This window comes from Lemur catta, chromosome 1 (assembly GCF_020740605.2).
Source record: "Lemur catta isolate mLemCat1 chromosome 1, mLemCat1.pri, whole genome shotgun sequence".
NCBI lineage: Eukaryota > Metazoa > Chordata > Mammalia > Primates > Lemuridae > Lemur > Lemur catta.
The window spans coordinates 87,190,119-87,214,772 of NC_059128.1; the positions used below are offsets into that span (position 1 = coordinate 87,190,119).

Below are 24,654 nucleotides of genomic sequence, written 5' to 3' on the forward strand. Positions count from 1 at the left end.
GTACCTACTCTTTAAAAAAAAAAAAAAAAAAAAACAAAAACCAGCAGTCTCTCTCTCTCAAACTCTCCGACTTGCTTTTTTTTTCTCTCTCCTCCTCCCTCTTTCTCTCCCTCTCTCTCCTCTTCCTCTCCCCAATTTTACCCCTCAGTACTATATATCACCGCTTTGGAATGTTTTTAAAAATTCAAAATGTGATCATGTGCATGTTAGTAAACACAGATACATTTTTACAGAATATATATAACATACAGATTATCATTAGAGTATTCTCTCACATGTGCCAGGATTCTGAAATCAATTTCCTACTACTGAGGTACAGTTAGGGGTTTTGTTTTTCAATATTTTGCTCTTAGAAACAACAATGTTTTGTACATACATCTTTTAAAAAGAAACCAGCAATGTAATTAAAACAATCTTGATCTGTTCAAGTCAATCAGAATTTATCCCTGGACTTTGGATAGGGTCACCATACTGAGTCACATGGACAAGTTCTGCACTTGTGAAGAAAATATGGGCTCAGCCAATAATATGGATGAAGGGAAAGACCAGGCTGGGTGCCATGGCTCATGTTGGTAATCCCAGCACTTTGGAAGGTCCCAGTGGGAGGATCGCTTGAGGCCAGGAGTTTAAGAGCAGCCTAAGAAACACAGTGAGACCCCATTTCTACAAAAAATACAAAAATAAGCCGGGCATGGTGGTGTGTGCCTGTAGTCCTAACTACTTGAGAGACTGAGACCAGAGGATCGCTTGAGCCCAGGAGTTTGAGGTTGCAGTGAGCTATGATGAGGCCACTACACTCTAGCCTGGGTAACAGAGAGAGACTCTGTCCCTAAAAAAGAAAAAGAAAAAATAAAAATAGAAATGGGAGAGAATAAATATTGGCTAAGTAACCTATAATTTCTCTAACAAACTTTACTATTTATATATACATACATATACGTACATACATAGTCTTGCTTGCGCACAAGAATTCCAATTTCTCCACATCCTTACCAACACTTGCTATTTTGGGTTTTTTTTTTATTTTTGTATTTTAGTATTTTTCCCCAAAATCTATCTTGAAATATTTTGTTTTTTGATAATAGCTATCCTAATGGGTATAAAGTGGTATCTTACTGTGGTTTTGATTTGTATTCCTGAATGATTAGTGATACTGTCATGTTTACTGGCCGTTTGTATACCTTCTTTGGAGAAATATCTATTTAAGTTCTCTGTTCATTATTAAAATAGTTTGTTTGGGTTTTGCTGTTGTTGAGTTGTAGTTCTTTATACACATTCAGGATTTGCAAATATTTTTTCTATTATGTAGGTTGCCTTTTCACTCTGTTGATAGTGTCCTCCATGTACAAAACATTTTAATTTTGATTTGATCCCACTTATCTATTTTTTCTTCTGTTGCCTGTGGGGTTTGGGTATCATAAGCAAGAAGTACTGGCAAATTTAATGTTATGAAGCACCTGGTGTTTTCTTCTAAGCGTTTTATAGTTTAGCTCTTACAGTTAGTATTTGAGGCATTTTATTTTTGAATATGGTGTTAGATAAGGCTCCAACTTCATTTTTTTTTTTTTTTTTTTTTGAGACAGGGTCTCACTTTATTGCCTGGGCTAGAGTGGTGTCATCATAGCTCACTGCAACCTCAAACTCCTGAGCTCAAGCAATCATCCTGCCTCAGCCTCCCTAGTAGCTGGAACTACAGGTACACACCACCATGCCCAGCTAATTCTTTTCAAATTTTTTGTAGGGATGGGATCTGGCTATGGTGCTGAGGCTGGTCTTGAATTCAGGCTGGCTTCAAGTGATTCTCCTGCCTCAGCCTCCCAAAATGCTAGGATTACAAGTGTAAGCCACCATACTCATCCCAACTTCATTCTTTTTTCATGTGAATATCTGGTTTTCACAACATCATTTGTTGAAAGGCCTGTCCTTTCCCTATTGATAGTTTTGGCATACTTGTGGAAAATCATTTCACCATATATGTGAGGGTTTGTTTCTGGGCTATATATTCTATTGGTTTATATGTCTGTGTAAAACTTATATTAATATTTAAGAATATTTCCATTTTTCATCTTCAATATAGATTTACAGTCATATAATGTAACAGTTTTATTGGAAAAACTCTCCCAGGTTCTAAGGGAAAAAGAGCTTACAATGATCAGTATTAAAAGAACCATTATACAAGCCATAATAGCAGAAAATATAAAGCATTTAAAAAATTTTAAGTGTTTACACATATATTAAAACATAAATCTAAATAAACATCATATGCCTTAAAATTCAATACCACTACAAGCATCCAAAATTTTGCTTATAGCTTTCAGAACAGTTCTGAACTCAGAAATAAAGTTCAAAATGAAAGGGAAAAAAAATTAAACCTCTGTCTAAAGGAGAGCAGCCTTTGAACACAAAATTTAAGCAGAAAATCTAATAACCATTAAGTCTCCATGATGCTCTAAATAAAGCAAAGTGAGTGAAGGAATTATGCAAAAGTACTCATTCATTCAACACATGTTAAGTGCTTATGGTACTGAGCATAAAATGAGAGAAACAGAGACATGGACAAATGCAAACACTACTATCATTTTTATGATGACTGACTGGTTTGCCACTGTAGGAGACAGTCACATAGCTGTATTGACTGGCATCTCTATTAACTCTTGTTCTCGAACCTAGCAGGGCCCTCAACAGTACCCACTAATCAATGTCCCTTGTTGTTAGAAACTTACTTACCTAGATCCATACTTTACTTTCTTTCTTCCAATCTCAGAAAGTGAAGTATCTCTGCCTATCCCAAGTTAATATGTCAACATTTTCTAGAGCAAAGTAAGCAATCCAACAGGTTGGCACACTCAGCTATGCACACTTAAGCACTCTCAGGCTGCAAGGAGGAGCAATTCATGGCCAAACCACTTGGGCTGCCTTCACTAGGGCTAATCAAATGGAACAAAAGGGCAGGAGGTACATTTTATTTATCTGTGAAAGGTATATACCACTGGTTATAACACAACCTTCAAAGTCATATTGACCTAAGATTGAATCCTGGTTCTAATTATTAGCTACCATCTTAGCCAAGTTTCCTAACCTCCCTAGCCCTATTTCCATGTTTATAAAAATGGGGATAAAGACAATAATATCCAACTAGTCAGGCTATTATGGAAATTAAGAGAGCTATTTTGTGCAAAGTTGCTAATTTCTCAATAGACATTTGTTAAATGAGTACAAATGCAGTGGGTCCTACCCAACTACAGTTGTGAGGATTTAATGAGCTAGTATATGTGAAAGCTCTTGTGAACCATAATGAGCTATTAATATATTAACTGTGATTATGACAATGGCAGCTTAAAGATAAGCAAATGCAATTTTTAAAAAATGATTTGGTTATAGCTAGTGGCAAGATAGGCAGGACACCCAAAACCAAGAGGGACTTTCATTTAATATGCAGGCAGGAGACCCAAAACCAAGGGGGGGTGGGGCTTTCATTTAATATGCACTGTGTGAATTTTTTTCAAAAGGAAAATTTTTATTGTAAAACTAATGCAACTTTTAAAAAAAAAGGAAAAACAGGCCAGGTGCGGTGACTCATGCCTGCAATCCCAGCACCTTGGGAAGCAGAGGCAGGAGGATTGCTTGAGGCCAGGAGTTCGAGACCAGCCTAGATGTCATAGTGAGACCCTGTCTCTAAAAAGTAAAATAAAATAAAAAGAAGAAAAACAAAAACAAAATCAAAACAATCCATCTACACTGAGCCTTGACCCAATTTTCTCTACTCTTCTGAGAGATGTATCAATCACCTCTTCTTTCTCCTGTCTCCAAACCTATTCAAATCTTTTCTATTCTTAAGGTACAATAAAACAAAACAAAGACTCTTCCCTTAAAGTTTCTACTCATTGGCCTCTGGGAGCATTTTTAATGCTCCTTTCTTTTGTCAGTCCTTTAAATGTTGATAGCTCACATTTTATCCTCAGTTCACTACTCTCCTGAGTCTACACATTCTTTTAGGGTATCTCACCCACTCTTACAAATTCAACTATTATATAAATGATAAACTCCAAATATTTATCGACAGTGCTGACCCCTCCCAAGTTTCAAACTTGCTGCATATTGTCACCCAGACTGAAACTCTCAGAGACATCTCAAACTCAACATATTAAAAACTAAACTTACTTGCATTCCCTCCTAACTAGCCCCTCTTCTAGTACTCTCTAATTCATTTGGTGATATCACACAATCAGTCATTCAAACTAAAAACCTGAAAGTCACCCACAACTACTCCTTCTCTCTTATTCTCCAACAATCAATCAAAAAGTTCTGCCTATTTTATCTTTCAAATATTTCTCAAATTACCCCTTCTCTATAATAATGCCATTGTTCAAGGTCTTTGCCTGGGTTTCTGCAACAATTTCTTTTCCCCACTTAATGAGATAAAATCTAAGAATCTTAAGCAATCACTGGAGGCCACTGTCTATTTTTCTAGGTTCATTTGTTATCACTTCTAACTTTCAATTTTATGTTTAGCAAAGAATAAACCACCCATAGCTTCTGACCTATACTATAATATTTCTTGGTTTTGAGCTTTTGCTCATACTGTCACTTCTGCCTTAAATGAATGCCTTTCTCTCTATTCCTCTCAAAACTCCTACTTATCATTAAGAGGAGTTCAAGTGCTACTTCAAAGCTTTTCCTGGGCTTACCTTCCCCCCTCAAAGGTTAGGTGCCCTCATTCATACTCTGTATTATCTTGTTCTTATCTATGTTATTGTACTTCTCACACAGTGTTGTATTTGTGTAAGGTTGTAAGTCTCACTCCTCCTGATCTCTGTAGCTCAATGCCTATCCTACAGTCTGGCAAATAGCTAGCAATCAATAGATGTTTATTTAATGGCTGAATAAATGAAAAGCAAGGAAGAAGGGAGTGAAAGAGGAGGAAAGTATGTATGTACTGTTGGAAGTAAGAAGAACCAACCGGTCAGTCCCAGGCTTCTGACCTTCAGAAAAATTGCCAACTACAGTTAAATACCACAAATCAATCCCTGGTATTACAACAGATAGGACAAAAGACCAAGAGAGAGCGAAAAGAAAATAAGAAAAGAAAAATATAGACATTGTGGTAGATAGATAATGCCCCCACAAAGATGTCCATATCCTAATCCCAAAACCTATGAATGTGTTAGCTAACATGGCAAAAAGGGCTTTGCAGACGTAAACTAAAGATTTTGAGATAAAGAGATTATTCTGGATTATATAAGTAAGACTAATGTAAACACAAAGGTCCTTATAAAAGAAAAAGGGAGGCCGGAGAGTCGGAAAAGGAGAAGTAACTATGGAAACAGAGGTCAGAGTGATGCAATAGGTGTTTAGAGGACACAAGCCAAGGAATGCAAGCAGTTTAGAAGCTGGAAATGGAAGGAAACAGATTTTCCCCTAGAGCCTTCAGACGGAACACAACTGACACCTAATTTTAGCCCAGTGAAACTCATTTTGGACTACAGACCTCCAGAACAATAAGGTAATAAATGAGTGTTGTTTTAAGTCACTAAATTAGTGGTAGTTTGTTAGAGAAGCAATAGGAAAATAACACAGAAGTACATATGATGAAATATAATAAATATCTAGCTGCCTGAAAATATTAACTCACATTGCCACTCAGAATTATACCAGTATTTGCTATTTTTAATAATTGTATTGAAACATTCACACACACAGTCATATATAAATAAATAAAATGATTGCCTGGATATAAGATAATTTATAAGACAATATGGTAATCTTTTAAAAATAGATATGAATAATCAAAAAAGCTCTAGTTTTTAAAAAGCCTATTTTTTTTGAGACAGAGTCTTATTCTGTCACCCTGGCTAAGTGTGCAGTAGTGTCATCACAGTTCACTGCAACCTCAAACTCCAGGGCTCAAATGATCCTGCTGCTACAGCCTCCCAAGTAGCTAGGACCACAGGCATGAGACACTACACCTGGCTAATTTTTCTTTTTTTCTATTTTTTTGTAAAAATGGGTCTCACTCCTGCTCAAGATGGTCTCCTGACCTCAATCGATCTTCCCACCTTGGCCTCCCACAGTGCTGGGTTATAGGCGTGAGCCACCAACCCTGGCCTAAAAAGCCTTTTTTTAAGGGAGACATCCCAAAGGACTTAGGTTAAATGTTAAAGTGATTTTAGGGCTGGGCGCAGTGGCTCATGCCTGTAATCCTAGCACTCTAGGAGGCTGGGGAAGGAGGATCTCTTGAGGTCAGGAGTTCTAGACCAGCCTGAGCAAGAGCAAGACCCTGTCTCTACGAAAAAAAAAAAAAAGAAACCCCAAAAATTAAAAATTAAAAATGTTAAAGTGATTTTAAAAGGGGTTTTAATAAGCATGACAAAAGGTTGATTTTTTAAAAATTTTTATAACATTTAAATAAAAGTAATAAGAGCCTTATTTAAATGTTATATTATCTGACTCTTTATTTTTTTTATTTCAGAATATTACAGGTGTACAAAGGCTTTGGTTACATAAATTGCCTTTGCACCGCCTGAGTGAGAGCTACAAGTGTGCCCATCCTCCAGACAGCATGCACAGCACCAGTGAGGTGTGAATTTACCCGCCCCCTCCTTTCTCTCCCACCTGCCTGACACCCCTGCCTTCTTTATTTGCTTATTTGAATTATCTTTCCCCAACACACACACACACTCTCACACTCACACACTCACACACAAACATGGGTCAAAACATGCAGAGAATGTGATAACTACTAATGTCTACACACATTATAAATCTCATGACCAGAATTCAGACCACTTACTTTCCTTTGTCCTTTAACCATTCTGGGTTCTTTTCTTCTTCTTTTAAATCACAAAGTTCAGGAATATCAGTATTCATTGCTCTTCTCGCCTCAGCTTGTTTGTGTAGCCACTGAAATGAGAATGAAGTCTTATAATGGACACAAATGTTTTATTTTTATTGACAGTTGCTCTAACAGTCTTCACCTTCCTCTAGTGGATGGAAATATTATTTGTTATGTACTGAAAGTTTGTGTCCCAGCCCTGCAAATTCATATGATGAAGGCCTAACCATCAATATCACAGTATTTGCAGGTGGGAAGGGGAGGAGAAATACCTTTGAGAGGTAATTAGGTTTAGATAAGGTCATGAGGGTGGAGCCCCTGTGATAGGATTAATACACTTATAAAAAGAGGAAGAGATTAGGGCTTCCTCACCCAAGGAGACACAGTGAGAAGGCAGTCCTCTGAAAGTTAGGATGTTGGCACACTGATCTTGGACTTTCCAGCTTCCAGAACTGTGACAAATGAATGTTTTTTGCTTAAGCCGCTCAGTCTGTGGTATTTTGTTTATAGCAGCCTTAGAAGATGAATACACTATTTGATGACGGTGATTTAAAACTTCTAATATTTATACATTTTTAAACTTTTTTAAAACCTCACTATCTGGTTGAGAGCAAAGAGATAAAAGTTTCTAGTCCAAATTTCATCCCTTCTGGAAGATCATGTGATTATTATTTTACTCTTCTTACTTATAATATGTTTTATTTTTCTATATTGAAAAATATGCATATTATTTTCAAGTAATTATAATTGTATAATTACAGAAATAATTTTACAAATAAAAATAGAAATAATGTATTATTTAATAAGAAAAAAGTTGATATCTATAAATTATCGTTATATCTTAAAGATCTTCAGTTATTTCTACAACTTTTCAATTGAAAGAGGCATCATCCACACTTTGCATTAAAAAAATGCAATTCTTAGTTCTTATATAACTAAAGATATAATACTTGAACTCCAAGTCTCAAGACTTTATAAATGAAAGATATTAAATCTAAAATGTCACATTAGAAATACTTGTTATTAGTAATAATTAATTATAATATATTAATAGTTTCCAAATCCATTCTTTCTAAAACACATACTGATCCCAAGTTTATAATCTAGTATAGAAAATTATGTATTTGATAAAATAAATGGCAAGTACAACAGTTTATCTCTTGAAATAAGCAACAATACTGTACATATATTAAAATCAGTGTTCTCCTGTCAGTATTTAGGAGCCAACAAAATCTGCAAAATATATTTTCTCAGAAGGAAATGCTAAAATATATTCAAGTAATATCTTTAGTGTAATGAATACTTAAGAAATTCAGAACCAGTACTAGTTTCAGTAGATGAAATAAAAAACAAACCATCTTCATTTGTGGTAATTGTTAAGTAAAGCAAGTATATCTACCTCTTCCTCTTCTGCTACTTGTGATTCACGGAGAGCAGTTGGGAATACTCGAGGGGTGAAGTTGATTTTAATACTGCCAACAGAGCGAGGAGCAGGAATGCTATCTTCCTTTAACTTCTCAGAAAATATATTTTCTAAATTTCTCCCTTCAAAAATAATGGTAGTAAGTCATTTATTTCTTGTTGCTTAGTTAATAATCAAACTGACTTTTAAAGTAATTACACTTCAAAGCTATTTCTAAAATCCTAAATAAATAAACCAAAGGTATTTTCTACAAGAAGGAATAGAAAATTTATCATTGATAATATGGCAGCTAATTATCTATTCTTTAATCAATGGCCCCAGCTACTTTTCTGGGGTTCTCTTCATTAAACCACAGGTCTAATTCACATCAACTCTAGGGAAGGGTACCCTAGGCAACTCTACATCAACTCTAGAAGAGGGCACCTAAGCAAAGCCACCACTGCCAATACTAGATCTACTTCCTTAAGCTCCTACAGAAGTATCTACTATGCACTTCCTTGTGATGTAGTGTGTAAGTTTTTATAGCCATTGAAGAGGGCTAATGAAAACAGGCAAACGATGGTAATGAAAAGCTATACATTTTTATAAAGGTAATTAGATGTAAAGATTGTTAAGCCAATATAACAGGAGAAATTAACCTATGTGTTGAATATAACATATATAAAGAAAGGGAAGGAAAGGTACTTTTAAAAAAAAAAACAGGCCGGGCGCAGTGGCTCATGCCTGCAATCCTAGCCCTCTGGGAGGCCGAGGCAGGTGGATCGCTCGAGGTCAGGAGTTCGAGACCAGCCTGATCAAGACCCCGTCTCTACTAAAAATAGAAATAAATTATCTGGACAACTAAAAATATATATAGAAAAAATTAGCTAGGCACGGGGGTGCATGCCTGTAGTCCCAGCTACTCGGGAGGCTGAGGAAGTAGGATCGCTTAAGCCCAGGAGTTTGAGGTTGCTGTGAGCTAGGCTGACGCCACGGCACTCACTCTAGCCCGGGCAACAAAGTGAGACTCTGTCTCTAAAAAACAAAACAAAACAAAACAAAACACAAAAAGTACCAAAAATATGACAAAAAGATTTAAATGGAAATACAAAAACTGGTGAAAAAAAAATATTTGCAACAAATAGGACAGATAGTAATATCCTTGATAGAAAATGAATACGTGCAAATAAGAAAAAAAAAACCCAAAACTTTCAGTTTAAAAAACTAGAAAAGGAGGGTTGTGCATGGTGGCTCACACCTGTAATCCCAGCACTTTGGGAGACCAAGGTGGAAGGATCACTTGAGGCCAGGAGTTCCATATCAACCTGGGCAACACAATGAGACCCTGTCACTACAATAAAAAATAAAAATAATTAGCCGGGCATGGTGGTGCATGCTTGTGGTCCTAGTTACTTGGAGCCTGATGCTGGAGATACCTTGAGCCCAGGAATTTGAGGTTACAGTGAGCTACAGCCATTGTACTCCAGCCTGGGCAACAGAGTAAGACCCAGTATCAAAAACAAAACAAAGCAAAACAAACAAAACAAACAAAAAACACACAAAAAAAACCAAAAACCTAGAAAAGGGCCTGAATAGATATTTCAAAGGAGGAGGATAAAAGGTCTCATGGACCCAGAGATGGAAAAAAACCAAATGAGGTGATGATAGAGGTGATCCCACAAGCCTAGATGGATTTGTGGAACAAAGCTGACCACTGCTATATCACAAAGTGATGTAAAGTCTTACATTACAGAGAACTAAATTTCTTTCTATTTGATCTGTAATTTTGGATCTCTTTTTTACAATGGTTAGCTTAAATCCACCTAATACAAGGTTCCCATAATTTTATATCCAAGTAAACTGTTGCTCACTTGTAAAGGCTAAAGACATTCATCGGTATGTAGTTATTTAGCTAATGCTACCTAGTCATCCTTTCTGAATAAATCACTCAAAGAAATGTTTCAGAACGTGGAAAAACAAAATTAAGAACCCAGGAGTGGGGAACTTGAGAGCAAATATGAAAAAGGATGGGTTTTCTAAAACAGTGGAGAACACACTAAAAATGTTGTAAATAATATTTTTAAATGGTATACAAAAGAAAAAAACAGAAGTAAAAATGAGGTATATAATTTCAGATTACTAATGATAACTATGATATACAAAATGGAGGAAATGTGCACTATTCTGCCATAAGGAGAAATAAAGAATTACTTTGCTCTTAATTTTGCTGAAGAAAAGCAAATAAATAAGCCTTTTTAAATGTTTATGAAAAACATAAAAGTGACCACTAGTTATCATAAAAATAGGATATCTAACTTCTGAACTCTTACAGTAAAGTAAGGCAAATAGCAAAATATAAAATAAAAAGAAATTTGTTATTTGTAGTAATATAGGTTAAAGCTTTTACTACAAACTTTCAACATGGAGCTATGATGATGATGCCACTGCATTCTAGCCAAGGCAACAGAGCGAGACTGTCTCAAAAAAAAAACAAAACAGAACATCAGCATTTATCCCATAGTATGATGACTGAGTGATACAAGCAATAAAATCACCTCATATACAATGATAACCTAATAAATACTAATTATTATTACATAAGTGATTTTACTCTAAAATATTCTAATTGTAGGAATTCAATAATGACTTACACAAAGAAATACTAATATACCCCAAATTTTAATAACCTAAAGTCAGATAAAATACAACTCTTAGTTTTCAAAAAAGGATTATATTCATTAATCTATTTTTTAACACATCAGGATTAAAAGCCAGAAACAATCCTTGTTTGCTTAAGACTAAGTTTACTTGTAGTACTCATTTTCTTGAGTAATGTGACAAAAAGGTCTTTTAATTAAATTCCTAGTTTCCTATCTCTAAAAGAATAAGTGAATGATCTTGACACTGCTAGTTCACTCCAAATCTTTCTGGACCTGGGTTAAGCACATACTCAACAACATCTGCATAAATTTAAAAGGAAGCACACAAGCAAAGAAGACACTCTTCTCTGAATCCTGAATTAATTAATTTATTAGAAAATTTCACTACCCCCTAAAAGAAGAAACCAGTTTTTTACCTTAGTATTTGTATTATATTGCTTATTCTTTTTTTGTTTGTTTAAAAGATAGGGTCTCACTCTGTTGCCCTGATAGTGGCACGATCATAGCTCACTGTAACCTCAAACTCCTGGGCTCAAACAATCCTCCTGCCTCACCCTCCCATATAGCTGCAGGTGTGCGCCACTATGCCCAGCTATTTATTTTTATTTTTGTAGAGACAGAGTCCTGTTATGTTGCCCACACTGGTCTTGAACTCCTGGTCTCAAGCAATCCTCCCACCCCGGCCTCCCAAAGTGCTCAAGTCAGATAGGTGTGATTCACTGCACCTGGTCTTGCTTCTTCTCAATATAGTAATGACCTAATATTGTGAACAGATTTATTTCTAAAAAAGTGTCATATGTATATACTTCACCAAAAGGACTCACTTTTCCAGAAAATATCAAAGTAATCATTATACCTTTTGTGGCAAGATATCTAGATGAATTTCTAGGAAGACCTTTATGTTTTAAATTTTTTCTTTCTTCTTCCATTTGCTTTTCTTTTTGATGTAATTTCTCCTCTCTCTGAATTCTTTTTTGTTCTTCAGCTTTTCTTTGACATTCTTTCCAAGCTTCCAATTCTTTAGTGGCTTTTATCCGTTCACTTTCTTTCATATCTTCTATTTTTTTCCTCTCTTCTTCTTCAATCTGTAATAATCATAATTACCAAATTCTTTAAAACACATAAAAGCAACATTTCTTTAAATAAGAAAATCATTGTAATAATTAATTATTCATACCTCTAAACTCTTGCCATTGTATCTATAGCAACAGTAGTGAATCATGAATTAAAAAGGGAAAGATAAATAATTTAGTAATTACCATCGATTTTGGGGTCATGGAACACAGCTTTTAGTCCCAGATCTACCATTAACTATTTTTTTTTGTTTTTTGAGACAAAGTCTGACACTGTTGCCCCGAGTAGAGTGCCGTGGTGTCAGCCTATCTCACAGCAACCTCAAACTCCTGGGCTCAAGAGATCCTCTTGCCTCAGCCTCCTAAGTAGCTGGGACTACAGGCACACACCATGACACCCAGCTAATTTTTGTATTTTTAGTAGAGACGGGGTCTCACTCTTGCTCAGGCTGGTCTCGAACTCCTGAGCTCAAGCAATCCTCCCACCTCAGCCTCTCAGAGTGCTAGGATTACAGGTGTGAGCCACCGCACCCGGCCACCATTAACTATTGATATGATCTTAGGCAATCACTTTCTCTAGCCTCTGTCTACTTAAATGTAAAATGTGAGCAGGCATTCCATTAGATGATACCTAAGGGCTTGGTGAAAAAAATAATAAGAATTTATTATTCTAGAAGTCACTTCTCCCAAAACATACACACACACTAACACATATATACAAACATTTGCCTTTCTACTTAGTCTTACCTTATCTTAGGACTGAAGGTGTGCCAACCCTTATCTGAGAAATGAGGGAATAAAGGGAAATAAGAAGGATGAACTAGAGAATTTGTCTCTGGTGGGTGCAAATAATTGAACTCTTAATCCTGCTGCCAAAACTACGTTTGCACTAGTAGTTGTTTGACACTTTCACATGAAAGCTAAATACTAGCTGAATTTGAAATCATCATATTGTACACGAGTGTGGCAACTTTTCTCCCTTTCACAAACTTCCTTCACATGGGCAAGGGAAAAAACTGTCAAACAGAGCAACTGGCTTATCTTGTCAATGAAAAAGAAGCCAAACTCTGTAAAATAATTTAAATAGGTTTATTCTGAGCAAAATTTGAGGACCATGACCTGGAGCCACACCCAAGAAGCCTTGAGCAAGGGGACTTTGCTGTGGCTGGGTTACAGTTTGGTTTTATACATTTCAGGGAGACAGGAAGTACAGGTAAAGTCACAAATCAATATGTGGAAGGCATACATTGATTTGGCCCAAAAAGGTGGGACATCTCAAAGTAGGGGCTTACAAGTCATAGGTAGGCTTAAGGATTCTTTAGTTGACAATTGGCTGAAAGAGTAATGCTTTGGCTAAAAGACAGGAGTCAGTGGAAAGAAATGCTTGAGTTAAGATAAAGGTCTTCTATCTTTCATGTGATGCTATACAGAATCAGGTTGGGAAGTAAACCACATTATATTGGGTTAACAGAACCTGTTTAGTGAGATTTTATCATTTGTAGGCATGATTCACCAGGCCCCCTCAGAAAGGAATTTGGGCAAAAGAAAAAGATTGGAGTTTAGTCCTCAGTATAAATGATGGAGTCTATGGATCTGACTTTCTCACCTTTATCCTCTAAGAGAAGCACTTTCTTCAATGATCAAAATGTTCAGTGCTATCCAATACAATAGCCACTAGCCAGATGTGGCTAATTAAGCACATCAAATGTGGTTACTATGACTAAGAAACTGAATTTTTTATTTTACTTCAGTTTCATTAATGTAAATTTAAATTAATTTACATTTAAAAAGCATATCTGGCATGGTTCTAGAATATGGATATGTTGGGATGAAGATTCCTAGAGGTTGTATTATTTTAAAATACAGATCTAACATTATAGGTTTGAAAACTTTGCACTGATAAGTGCTCTATAATATCCACTTGACATAAATATCCTCTCTGGAAAGACTGATTATTCTCCTACTGAACTGTGAGACACTGACTTTAATTTCATGAGATATTGAATGGAAGTTTCCTATAGTCCCAGAATCCCACTAAGGCTTAAACTAAGCACAAAAGATGCTAATTACTACATATTCTAAGTTCAGACAGCTGTCAGGGAGCTGCCAATAGACTGGGCCAGGAAGAATCTACACATGGCAATGAACCATTTAAATGCCTGATAATAAGGCATGATGAATAGTCAGTGTTAGCCAGAGAGGAAGCCACAGTCTAAAAAGAGAAGACGACAATTTCACCCAGTTTAATAATATGTCTGCCTTTTTTCCTCTCTGCCCCAACACATGAAAGAAGGGAAAAGTATGCAAAGAGTCAGACACTCTTACCTCTCAAGAAGAATGAATTTTACATAAAGTTTTTAAAAATGCATAAGACAGTCTTAATTACCAAAAATGAGACTGTTCTTATAACCAAATATAATAGGAAAGTTCTAGTATTACAGCCAAGATGTAGTTAAGGGAACTATATAATTTTAATTTATAATAAGCTATATTAAAGACACAGAAATAGTCTAACTTCAGGGCGTAGTGAAGAGGAGAGATCAAGAAAGGCTTCAAAGAGTAGGTGACAGATGGAACTACGATCAAGAGAAAAATATGACGAAGGAAATAATACAAAGCTTATGATAAAGGGAAAAGACAGACTACATATATCAGAGAGAAATAGAGTGTATAGGAAAAAAACTGTTTGCTCCTTTTATACTCTTGCAACAATCCATATTTTATTTCTGATCACCAAAACGTGTGGGTTTTTCCTACACCGACCAATTCTCCAACACTAGCTGTGTCCTATAATTCAATTCTCACACTACCTACCTGGAGTTATCATCAGATCTCACGGGTTAAGCGCTTAGTTCCACAAGACTATACCTACTTAGATGCCAACCATCAGCCCAGGCCTCTGGTACTTCTGACCAACTGGCTATAAATTGGTGGTTCCCAAAACCCCCTCCTCAGGTTTGATCATTTGCTAGAATGGCTCACAGGACTCAAAAAAAAATACTTATATTTACCATTTTTTAACAAAAGGATACAACTCCCTTTATAAAAGGAACAAAATGGAAAAGATGCACAGATCCAGGTATAGGGGAAGGAGCAGAGTTCCTGTGCCTTCTCTGGGTGTGCCACCCTCTGTGTGTTTAACAGCCCAGAAGTTCTCCAAATCCCATAGTTCCGGGATTTTTACGGAGGTTTCATCATGTAGGTGCGATAGATTATTAATTCAATATCCAGCCCCTTTTCCATTCCCACAGGATGGCGGTGGGGCTGAAAGTGCCAGGCTTCTAATCTTTCTGGTGACCAGCCCTCATCCAGGAGCCCACCAAGAGTTGCCTCATTAGGACAAAAGACATTCCTATCACCCAGGAAATTCCAAGGGATCAGAAGCTGTGTCAGGAACCTGCGTCAAAGTCCATATAATAGAACAAAAGATGAACCTAGCATGCCTAACAATCAGGAAATTACAATGGTTTTAGGAACTCAGTGCCAAGAAGGGGAGGTGGAGGGAGAGACCAAATATGTATTTTTTATTATGATACAGAGGCAGACAAATGTTAAACAATCCTGGAAGGCCTTTTAAAGAAAAATCATCTAATACAGGGAAGATACAACTTAAAGGAGGAACGTATAGTAATAGAAAAACTCAGAAGGCTAGAGGAATAATCATTGCACTTGAAAGAATTGGATTTTATGTTCTTTGTACTGCTCAAGAAAAGGATGCCATATACTATGGGATATTAGTTTAATACAGGCAGTAAATATAAGTAATAGGAGAATAATGAACAGTTCCTGAGCCAAATTTCTGAAGAAGAAGAAATCTATAGTTCTTTTAGTCTGGAATGAACATTTGGTTTAACAAGGCATTGTTTTATATAAGTCAATCTCACGAATTACATAATAAAAATTATAAATAAAATATTAGCAAATTTAACTCAGAAAAATATCAAAATTATGATACATCTTGATCAAATAGGGTCTTTCTTATTTATGATTTTAGGTAATCAAAAGAGAAAAATATGATCTCAGTATATGCCAAAACATCAGTTAATACTGGGAATAAAAATAAAAAATAAAAGTTTCTTAGCTTGATAAAAGGACCTAGACAATGTCACACTTCAGGGTGAAATTTTAGAAATATTTCCAACAAAGTCACTAAGGCAAGTATCCCTACTGTTTTACTATTTTCCTAGAGATCACAACCTATACAATAGAATTTTTAAAATAAGAAATATAAATAGAAGGCCGGGAGAAGTAACTCATGTTTGTAATCCTAGCACTCTGGGAGGCTGAGGCAGGAGGATTTCTTGAGCCCAGGAGTTCGAGACCAGTTTGAGCAAGAGCAAGACCCTGGCTCTACTAGAAATAGAAAAAATTAGCCCAGCAACTAAAAATTAGCAGAGTGTGGTGGCACATGCCTGTAAGCCCAGCTACTTGGGAGGCTGAGGGAGGAGGATCGCTTGAGCCCAGGAGTTTGAGGTTGCTGTGAGCTAGGCTGACACCACGGCACTCTAGCCCAGGCAACAGAGCAAGACTGTCTCAAAAAAAAAAAAGAAGAAATATAAATAGAGATTATAAGAAGGTAGAATTGCCACCATTTGAAAATAATAGTACATTACCTAAAAGAACCAAAATAATAAACTGACAAACCATTAGAACCAAAAAGTAAGTTCTCAGCAAGGCAGTCACATGTAAGATCAACTTATACCAACTTACAAAAACAACCTAACTTTTCTGCAAACCGACAATAATTAGAAACTATAATGGAAAAATAATTTAATTAACAATTGCCAGAAAAACTTTTAAAATGCTAAGAATAAGGTTAACAAAATATGGACAAATAAGTACGCTAAATAATTTTTCTTAGCAACATAAAGTAAATCCAAATAAATGGAGATAAATGACATGTTCCTGAGGGAAATCTCAATATTATAAACATGCTGATGCTCCGCAAATTAATTTATAAAGTCAATGTAAATCCAATCAAAATACCAACAGGACTTCTTACGAAGCCTGATAAGTAAATACACAATGTATAGGTTTTATGGAGAAATGAAAAGGTTGGCCATTCTCCTCCACAACTATAAAGGGTAAAACTAGATAAAATTATCAAAAACATTCATTTAACCATTTAAGGGCACTGGAAATAACCAAAGGAAGACTGTGAATTGAGAAGTGTTTATTCTAGAAAAACTGCTAAAGTTACAGGTAGGAACAGTGGGAGGCTGTGCACAAAAGATTGCTCCCCACCACCCACTTCCCCCTGGGATGATGAGCCTGGCAGTTTTACAGGTTGAATATTCCTTTGCCAAAATGCTTAGGACCACAAGTGTTTCAGACTTTTGGGGATTTTTTTTTTTAGATTTTAGAATATTTGAAGAATACATACTGGTTGAGCATCTCTATTTTGAAAATCTAAAATTCGAAATGCTCCAATTCCTTTGAGTGTCATGTCAGTGCTCAGAAAGTTTCAGATTTTAGAGCATTCAGACTTCAGATTTTCACATTAGAGATGCTTAACCTGTACCAACACCAAACTAGCAAAAAGAAGCCAAAATTTTGTTGGTAAAAAGGGTGGATTCTTTTCTGGGTGAGACAGTGAAAACCTGTGGCTTTAGTGGGTAAAAGTAGTACACTTGGTTGGGAATGAACAGGGAAAATTTGCAGTTGATCTGAGGTTGAGGTCCTGCTTAGGGTAAGTGCACAGTATTCAGAAAAATTTTTTTAATGAAAATATCATGTAAATGAGGAAGCCAGGGATGTATGGTAAACTTATCACAATCTTCTAAGGCTCTCTCATGAAACAACGGACAGAAGGCAGTGAAATGACATGTTCGACACACTGACAGAAAAAACCTATAAACAACAAATTCTATACCTAGCAAAACTATTCTTAACAAGTGAAGAAAACATAAACACATTCCAAGACATATGAAAACTGTGAGAATCTATTGCTAGTAGACCTGCCCATAAGATATACTAAAAGTTATTCAGGCTAAAAGGAAATGATACCAGGCACTAACTCAGATGTATAAGACGGAATGAAGAGTACAGGATTGGTAAATATGTTGGTAAGAATAAAGACAATACAAATAGATTTTTTTCATGTGGTATATACATAATAATAGAACAATATTCAGTCTTAAAAAGGAAGGAAAATCCACCAGGTGCCCAGCATTTTGGGAGGTCTAGGTGGGAGGCTCACTTGAGCCCAGCAGTTGGAGGTTGTAATGAACTATGATCCCGCCACTGCACTCCAGCCTGCCAGCCTGGGCGACAGAGCAAGACTCTGTCTTTTTAAAACAAAAAAAGGAAGGAGATTCTGACACGTGCTAAAACAAAGATGAACCTTGAAGACAGTATGCTAAGGGATATAAACCAGTCACAGAAGACAACTACTGCATGTTTTCACTTACATGAAGTACCTAGAATAGTCAAATTCACAGAAACACAAAGTAAAATGGTGTTTGCCAGGAACTAGGAGGAGAAAGAATGAAGAGTTTTTGTTTAATGAGTACAGGGTTTCAATTTTACAAGATGAAAAGAATTCTGGAGGCCGGGCGTGGTGGCTCACACCTGTAATCCTAGCACTCTGGGAGGCCGAGGCGGGTGGATCGCTCAAGGTCAGGAGTTCAAGACCAGCCTCAGCAAGAGCGAGACCCCGTCTCTACTAAAAATAGAAAGAAATTATATGGCCAACTAAAAATCTATACAGAAAAAATTAGCCGGGCATAGTGGCGCATGCCTGTAGTCCCAGCTACTCGGGAGGCTGAGGCAGTAGGATCGCTTAAGCCCAGGAGTGTGAGGTTGCTGTGAGCTAGGCTGACGCCACGGCACTCACTCTAGCCTGGGCAACAAAGCGAGACTCTGTCTCAAAAAAAAAAAAAAAAGAATTCTGGAGATGGTTGGTGGGTGATGGTTGTCAACAATGTGAATGTACTTAATGCTACTGAATTGTACACTTACAAATGGCTGAAATGGTAAGTTTTATGTTATGTATATTTTACCAAATAAGAAAATAAAAAAGACAAAATATATATTTTTTTCTTTCTACTCTTTTTTTTTTTTTTTTTAAAGAGAGAGAGTCTCACTCTGTTACCCAGGCTCGAGTACGGTGGTGCAATCACAGCTCACTGCAACCTCCAATTCCTGGCTCAAGCCACACTCCTGCCTCAGCATCCCAAGTAACTAGGACTACAGGCACATGCTACCAAGCTCAGCTAATTTTTTCTTTTATTTTTTGTAGGTACAGGGTCTTGCTATGTTGCCCAAGCTGGTCTCAAACTCCTGGCCTCAAGCATTCCTTCCACCTTGGCATCCCAAAGTGCTGGGACTACAGGCGTGAGCCACTGCACCTGGGCTAATTTCTACTCTTTATTTCTTTAAAATCTAAGACTTTTTTATTTAAAAACAATGACTTTTAAAAAGTAAAATTATAACATGTATTACTGGGTTTACAACAAACATATACATGTCTACATGAATGGCAATAATAGTCCAAAGGTAGGGGGAGAAAATGAAGTTATACTACACCTAAGTTGCTATATTTTACTGGAATGGAGTCTATGTTAACTTGATGTAGACTGTGATCAGTTAAAGGTGCATAGAACACTGAAAAATAAATTTTAAAAACCTAAAATAGATGAGGCACAGTGGCTCATGTCTGTAATCCTAGCACTCTGGGAGGCCAAGGTGGGCAGATTGCTTGAGCTCAGGAGTTCAAGACTAGCCTGTGCAAGAGTGAGACCCTGTCTCTACTAAAAATAGAAAAATTAGCCAGGCATCGTGGCACATGTCTATGTAGTCCCAGCTACTTGGGAGGCTGAACCAGGAGGATCCCTTGAATCCAGGAGTTTGAGGTTGCTGTGAGGTATAATGATACCACTGCATTCCACCCAGGGTGACAGAGTAAGACTCTGTCTCAAAAAAAAAAAAAAGAGAGAGAGAGAATTTATTTCCTTTTCTTTCTCTCTCTCTTTTTTTTTTTTAGAGACAGGATCTCCCTCTGTCACCCAGAGAGGAGTGCAGTGGTGTGATCATAGCTCACTGCAGCCTCAAACTCCTGGGCTCAAGTGATCCTCCTACCTCAGCCTGGGCAAATTATGCAAAGTATAAGAAGCCAGACACAAATTATTAAAAGGAAGTCTGAAATTCTCATATTACTTCATAATTATAACTTTTATAACTTTCAAGCAAATTCTGCTTATTGAGCCAAAAATGCCAGGTAAGAATATCTTAAAGTTCTATCTTCCATATGTAGTTACATATCATCCTAACAATGAGTTCCCTTTCAGCTAAGAAAATTATAGCATTAATTCAGTCTAAAGTTTAACAAATACATGATACTGTTTTAAAATTTCTTTTCGGCAGCTATCAACTTCAAAATTTAAGTATTTAGTTCTTTATTTATATTCTGTGGAAATGAGAATCTGGTGTTTAGAATGATGTATCTGTTTCACACAAAGCCAAAAAGTAACAAAACTGATTTTCATTTCAATACCTATGTCTTCTTGCTATGTACTGAACTGTGTTACCCCTAAATTCATATGCTGAAGTTCTAACCCCCACTGTAACTGTATTTGAAGACAGGGCTTATCAGGAGATAATTAATGCCAAATGAGATAAGATGGGGCTCTGATATAACAGGCATAGTGTCCTTAAAAGAAGAGACACCAAAGAGCTCATTCTCTCTTCCCCTGCCATGTGAGGACACTGAGAAGGAGGCTGTCAGCAAGCCAGGAAGAGAGCCCTTACCAGAAACTGAATCAGCAGCACCAATACCTTGGACTTCTCAGCCTCCAGAGCTGTGAGAAAATAAATTTTTGTTGTTTAAACCATGCATTCTGTGGTATTTTGTTATTGCAGCTTGAGCAGACTATACAGCTCTCAGTAAGCAAAATTTGAAGGCTAGTTGAGAAATAAAGCTGTTATTAACAAAAGAAGAGTAAATGTAGGCCCAATAACGGGAGAAGAGACGAAAAGATCAAGCAAAAATAAAGGTTCTACTTACCAATATCTCAAAGAATCTAAGAAAAAGTGCAATAGGATGGTTTCAGAGATACATTTCAAAATAAAATGGCACTGAGGAGCAAATCAAAACCACAATGAGATACTGCATCACATCAGTTAGGATGGCTCCTCTCAACAAAACAGAAAATAAGTGAGAATGTGGAGAAACTGCAACACTTGTGCGTTGTTGGTAGAAATATAAAATGACACAACTGCTATGGAAAACAGTATGGCAGTTCCTCAAAAAATTAAAAATAGAATTCCCATTACCATATGATCTGGTAACTCCACTTCTACGTACATACTCAAAAGAATCGAAAGCAAGGTCTCAGAGAGATGTGTGTACAACCCATGATCACAGCAGCATTATTCATAATAGCCAAAGGGTGGAAGCAACCCAAGTGTCTATCAACAGATGAATGAATAAACAAAACGTAGGGTGTCTGTGTGTGTGTATACGTCTATACACACACACACACACACCTGTACACACACACAACAGAATATTACTCAGCCTTAAAAAGGAAGGAAATTCTGACACATGCTACAACATAGCTGAACTTTGAGAACATTATGCTAAATGAAATAAGCCAGTCACAAGAGAAATACTGTATGATTCCACTTACATGAGGTACCTAGAGTAGTCAAATTCATAGAGACAGAGAATAGAATGGTGGTTACGAGGGACTAGAGAGAAAAGAGAATGGACAGTTGTTATTTAATGGATAAAGAATTTCAGTTTTGCAAAATGAAAAGAGTTCTGTAGATGGATGGTGGTGATGCTTGCACAATAAAATGTGAATGTACTCAATGCCACTGAACTATACACTTAAAAATGGTTAAGATGGTAAATTTTATGTTATGTGGATTTCACCATAATTTCAAAATAGAATTTTAAAAATAGCATTGAGGAGGAGTAAGACAAAAGAAGAGTGCTTTATGAAGCTGTTTCAAAAGCAATAAAAAGTACATTAAGAAAAAAAATAATGTAAATATAAATCAAAGGACTAAGAAATAAATCTGTTAAAATATGGAAATAATTTTTGTGTCAGTTGGCCTCAATATCAGGATGGATAAGATTCTGAAACTCAAATTTCAAACATATAAAATAGCATAACAAAGAAAGATCAGTAAAATAAGAATGGTGTCTTTAAAATAACAGAAAATGTTGAAGATCATTAACTTATTAAATACTAAATATGAAATATTGCTGTGAAGACTAGAAAAACTGAAAGCAGGACATATAAAAGATAGGGTAAACTGAAAATACAGGGCTCAACTATAGCAACCAACAATCACTTAAATCGCAAATATGCCAAGGTACTATTCTAGAAATTTCTGAATATAATTATTTCATTTGAGCGCTACAACTCTTGTTTCAATTTTCTTTTCTTTCATTCCTAGAATAAGGCTGAGTACAAATAAACACAAATATCTCACACTACTGTAAATTTGGTATTTTTACTTCTATTTTTATAGATGAGATAACCAAGGCTTAGCAAGTTTGAGCAATTGATCATAAAGTGGTAGAGTTCATTTATTCCAAAGTCTGTGCCCTTTCATATCAGGACATTTTCTACATGTCTAGGGTATAGCTATGATCTTTAGATGAAGAAAATATTTTTAAGGTACATGAAGATAAAAGCTACAAAAATTTATAGGGAAAATATATAATAAAATAATAAGCATTTTTAAAGTGACCAGGGGAATGAACAAGGTGGCACAAAGTGTATTTGGTCTATAGATCTTCTCATAGGATACATAAATGCAAAAAAGATGAAAAATAAAATTCAGAAAGGAATAGTGATACAAAGACTGAGTATACTAACAGCAGAATTAAATATCTTATGATGGCAATAACTGTTAATAACAAGTAGCATATGAGAATGAAAATTTCCCACCTATAAAGAGTAGGCCAAAGGTGTTCGAACAGGAGATACCAAGAGTACAGAGCCCTAAGAATAGGTTTAGAGGGAAAATACAAAATATGTCAATACGTTTCTGAAAAAGTCTGACACACAGTGAAAAGGAAGAAGACGCAAAAAAAAAAAAAAAAAAGAGGGTAAGAGAATTTTAAAAAATGCCAGGAACATATAAGTTATTAGTAAAATATGGAATATATAATGAATGGCCAAGCAGTTCCTCATGGTCTTTTTGCGCATTAGTTATATATGCCTCCAATAAACAGGGCATGTGTGTGTGCACCGATAAGGATCTTTTCAAGGCTCTATAGTATAACCTATACAACTTCAGAAATCAACTCATACCTCATCTGCATGATCAAAGTGCTTTCATAGATTAAGGTTTCTGGGTTTCAACTTTAAGAAATCACAGCAGAAAAATGCACTTCAAATTTGACCTATTCAGGTTAAAGTATCAGTGGGAGAAAATGGTTCCCCTGAAGTGGAAAACAGAACAAAACAAATATAGAGAAAAATTCAAAATAGAAGAGGGTAACCTACAAAACAAAATAGTGAATAAGATAGAAAAAGTAGGTAACAGCAGTCAAGAATACTAAAGAAGAAAAAATGCACATTTCACAAGATTAGTCTGGCATCAGTATTCCAAGTTTACTCATCACTCCAAACCCTTCTCCTGCACCTCAGTCTCTTTCCCTGTCAATGACCTTGCCTCCTTACCAAGAAAACAAAAAATTCCTTTAACTATCTGAGTGCCTAAGAATTTTCCAAATCCTTAGCTATTTATTCTTTGTTCCTGCCCTCTAGTGTCAAAAAATAAAATATTCCCCATTACCTAAGACTAATTTTTCCGCCTGTCCCAACCTTTATCTCACCAGAAGAGAACTGCCCCACCATCACAGTCCCCTCTCTAGATTGTATTATCAACCTCCCCCTCTTTCTTAACTTCCTCCTTCCACATATAAATACGCTCAAAATTCTTCCATTTTAAAAATACAAAAACTCTGCCTCTAACCTGCACCCTCTCCAAACTCATAAGCCAGAATGAGCTTTCTAAAATATTAAACACAAACCCAGTTAATTTTATATTCTTGATGGAAATCCTTTGAAAGAGTTCCCTATTACCTTCAGGACATTTTTCAAAATCTTAGGATTTTTTTTTTAATTATTTTATTTTATTTTTTGAAACAGAGTCTCACTCTGTTGCCTGGGTTAGAGTGCTGTAGTGTCAGCCCAGCTCACAGCAAACTCAAATTCCTGGGCTCAAGAGATCCTCCTCCCTCAGCCTCCTGAGTAGCTGGGACTACAGGCCCACAGTGCCACCACGCCCAGCTAATTTTTCTACTTTTAGTAGAGACAGAGTCTTGCTCTTGCTCAGGCTGGTCTCCAACTCCTGAGCTCAAGCGATCCTCCTGCCTCAGCCTCCCAGAGTGCTAGGATTACAGGTGTGAGCCACCATGTCTGGCCCCAAATCTTAAGATTTTATTTCTGACAAATAAATGTTCCCTCGTGCCCTATACTGTCATACACTTATCCAAACTATCTGTAATGTCACTTTCCCATTTATTGCCAACTTAACTGTGACATATTCTCCAGGATTCAGCACAAACAACACTGCTTCAGATTCCCTGACCATATTCTCAGGCTGAGATACCAATCTTCTGCAAGTGTTTTCTCTATCTAATGACCCCTTATGCATACTTGGTGCAATGGCATAATCACAGGTCACTGCAACCTCGAACTCTTGGGCTCTAGCGATCCTCCT

The 24,654-nt window shown here is 36.3% G+C and overlaps 1 protein-coding gene across 5 annotated transcripts in view; it reads right to left on the reverse strand.

The window, feature by feature from the left end:
- Positions 1-24,654, reverse strand: part of DNAAF4 (dynein axonemal assembly factor 4) — a 49,275-nt gene that overhangs the window by 16,223 nt on the left and 8,398 nt on the right. For 3 of the 5 annotated variants that reach the window (XM_045529713.1, XM_045529707.1, XM_045529727.1), the window contains exons 4-6: positions 11,751-11,979; positions 8,232-8,377; positions 6,791-6,918 (exon numbers count right to left, since the gene is read on the reverse strand). In XM_045529713.1, the coding sequence (XP_045385669.1) occupies positions 6,791-6,918; positions 8,232-8,377; positions 11,751-11,979 (503 nt within the window). The remainder of the gene's footprint in view (positions 1-6,790; positions 6,919-8,231; positions 8,378-11,750; positions 11,980-24,654) is intronic. The other 2 variants (XM_045529721.1, XM_045529735.1) reach the window with 1 other exon arrangement.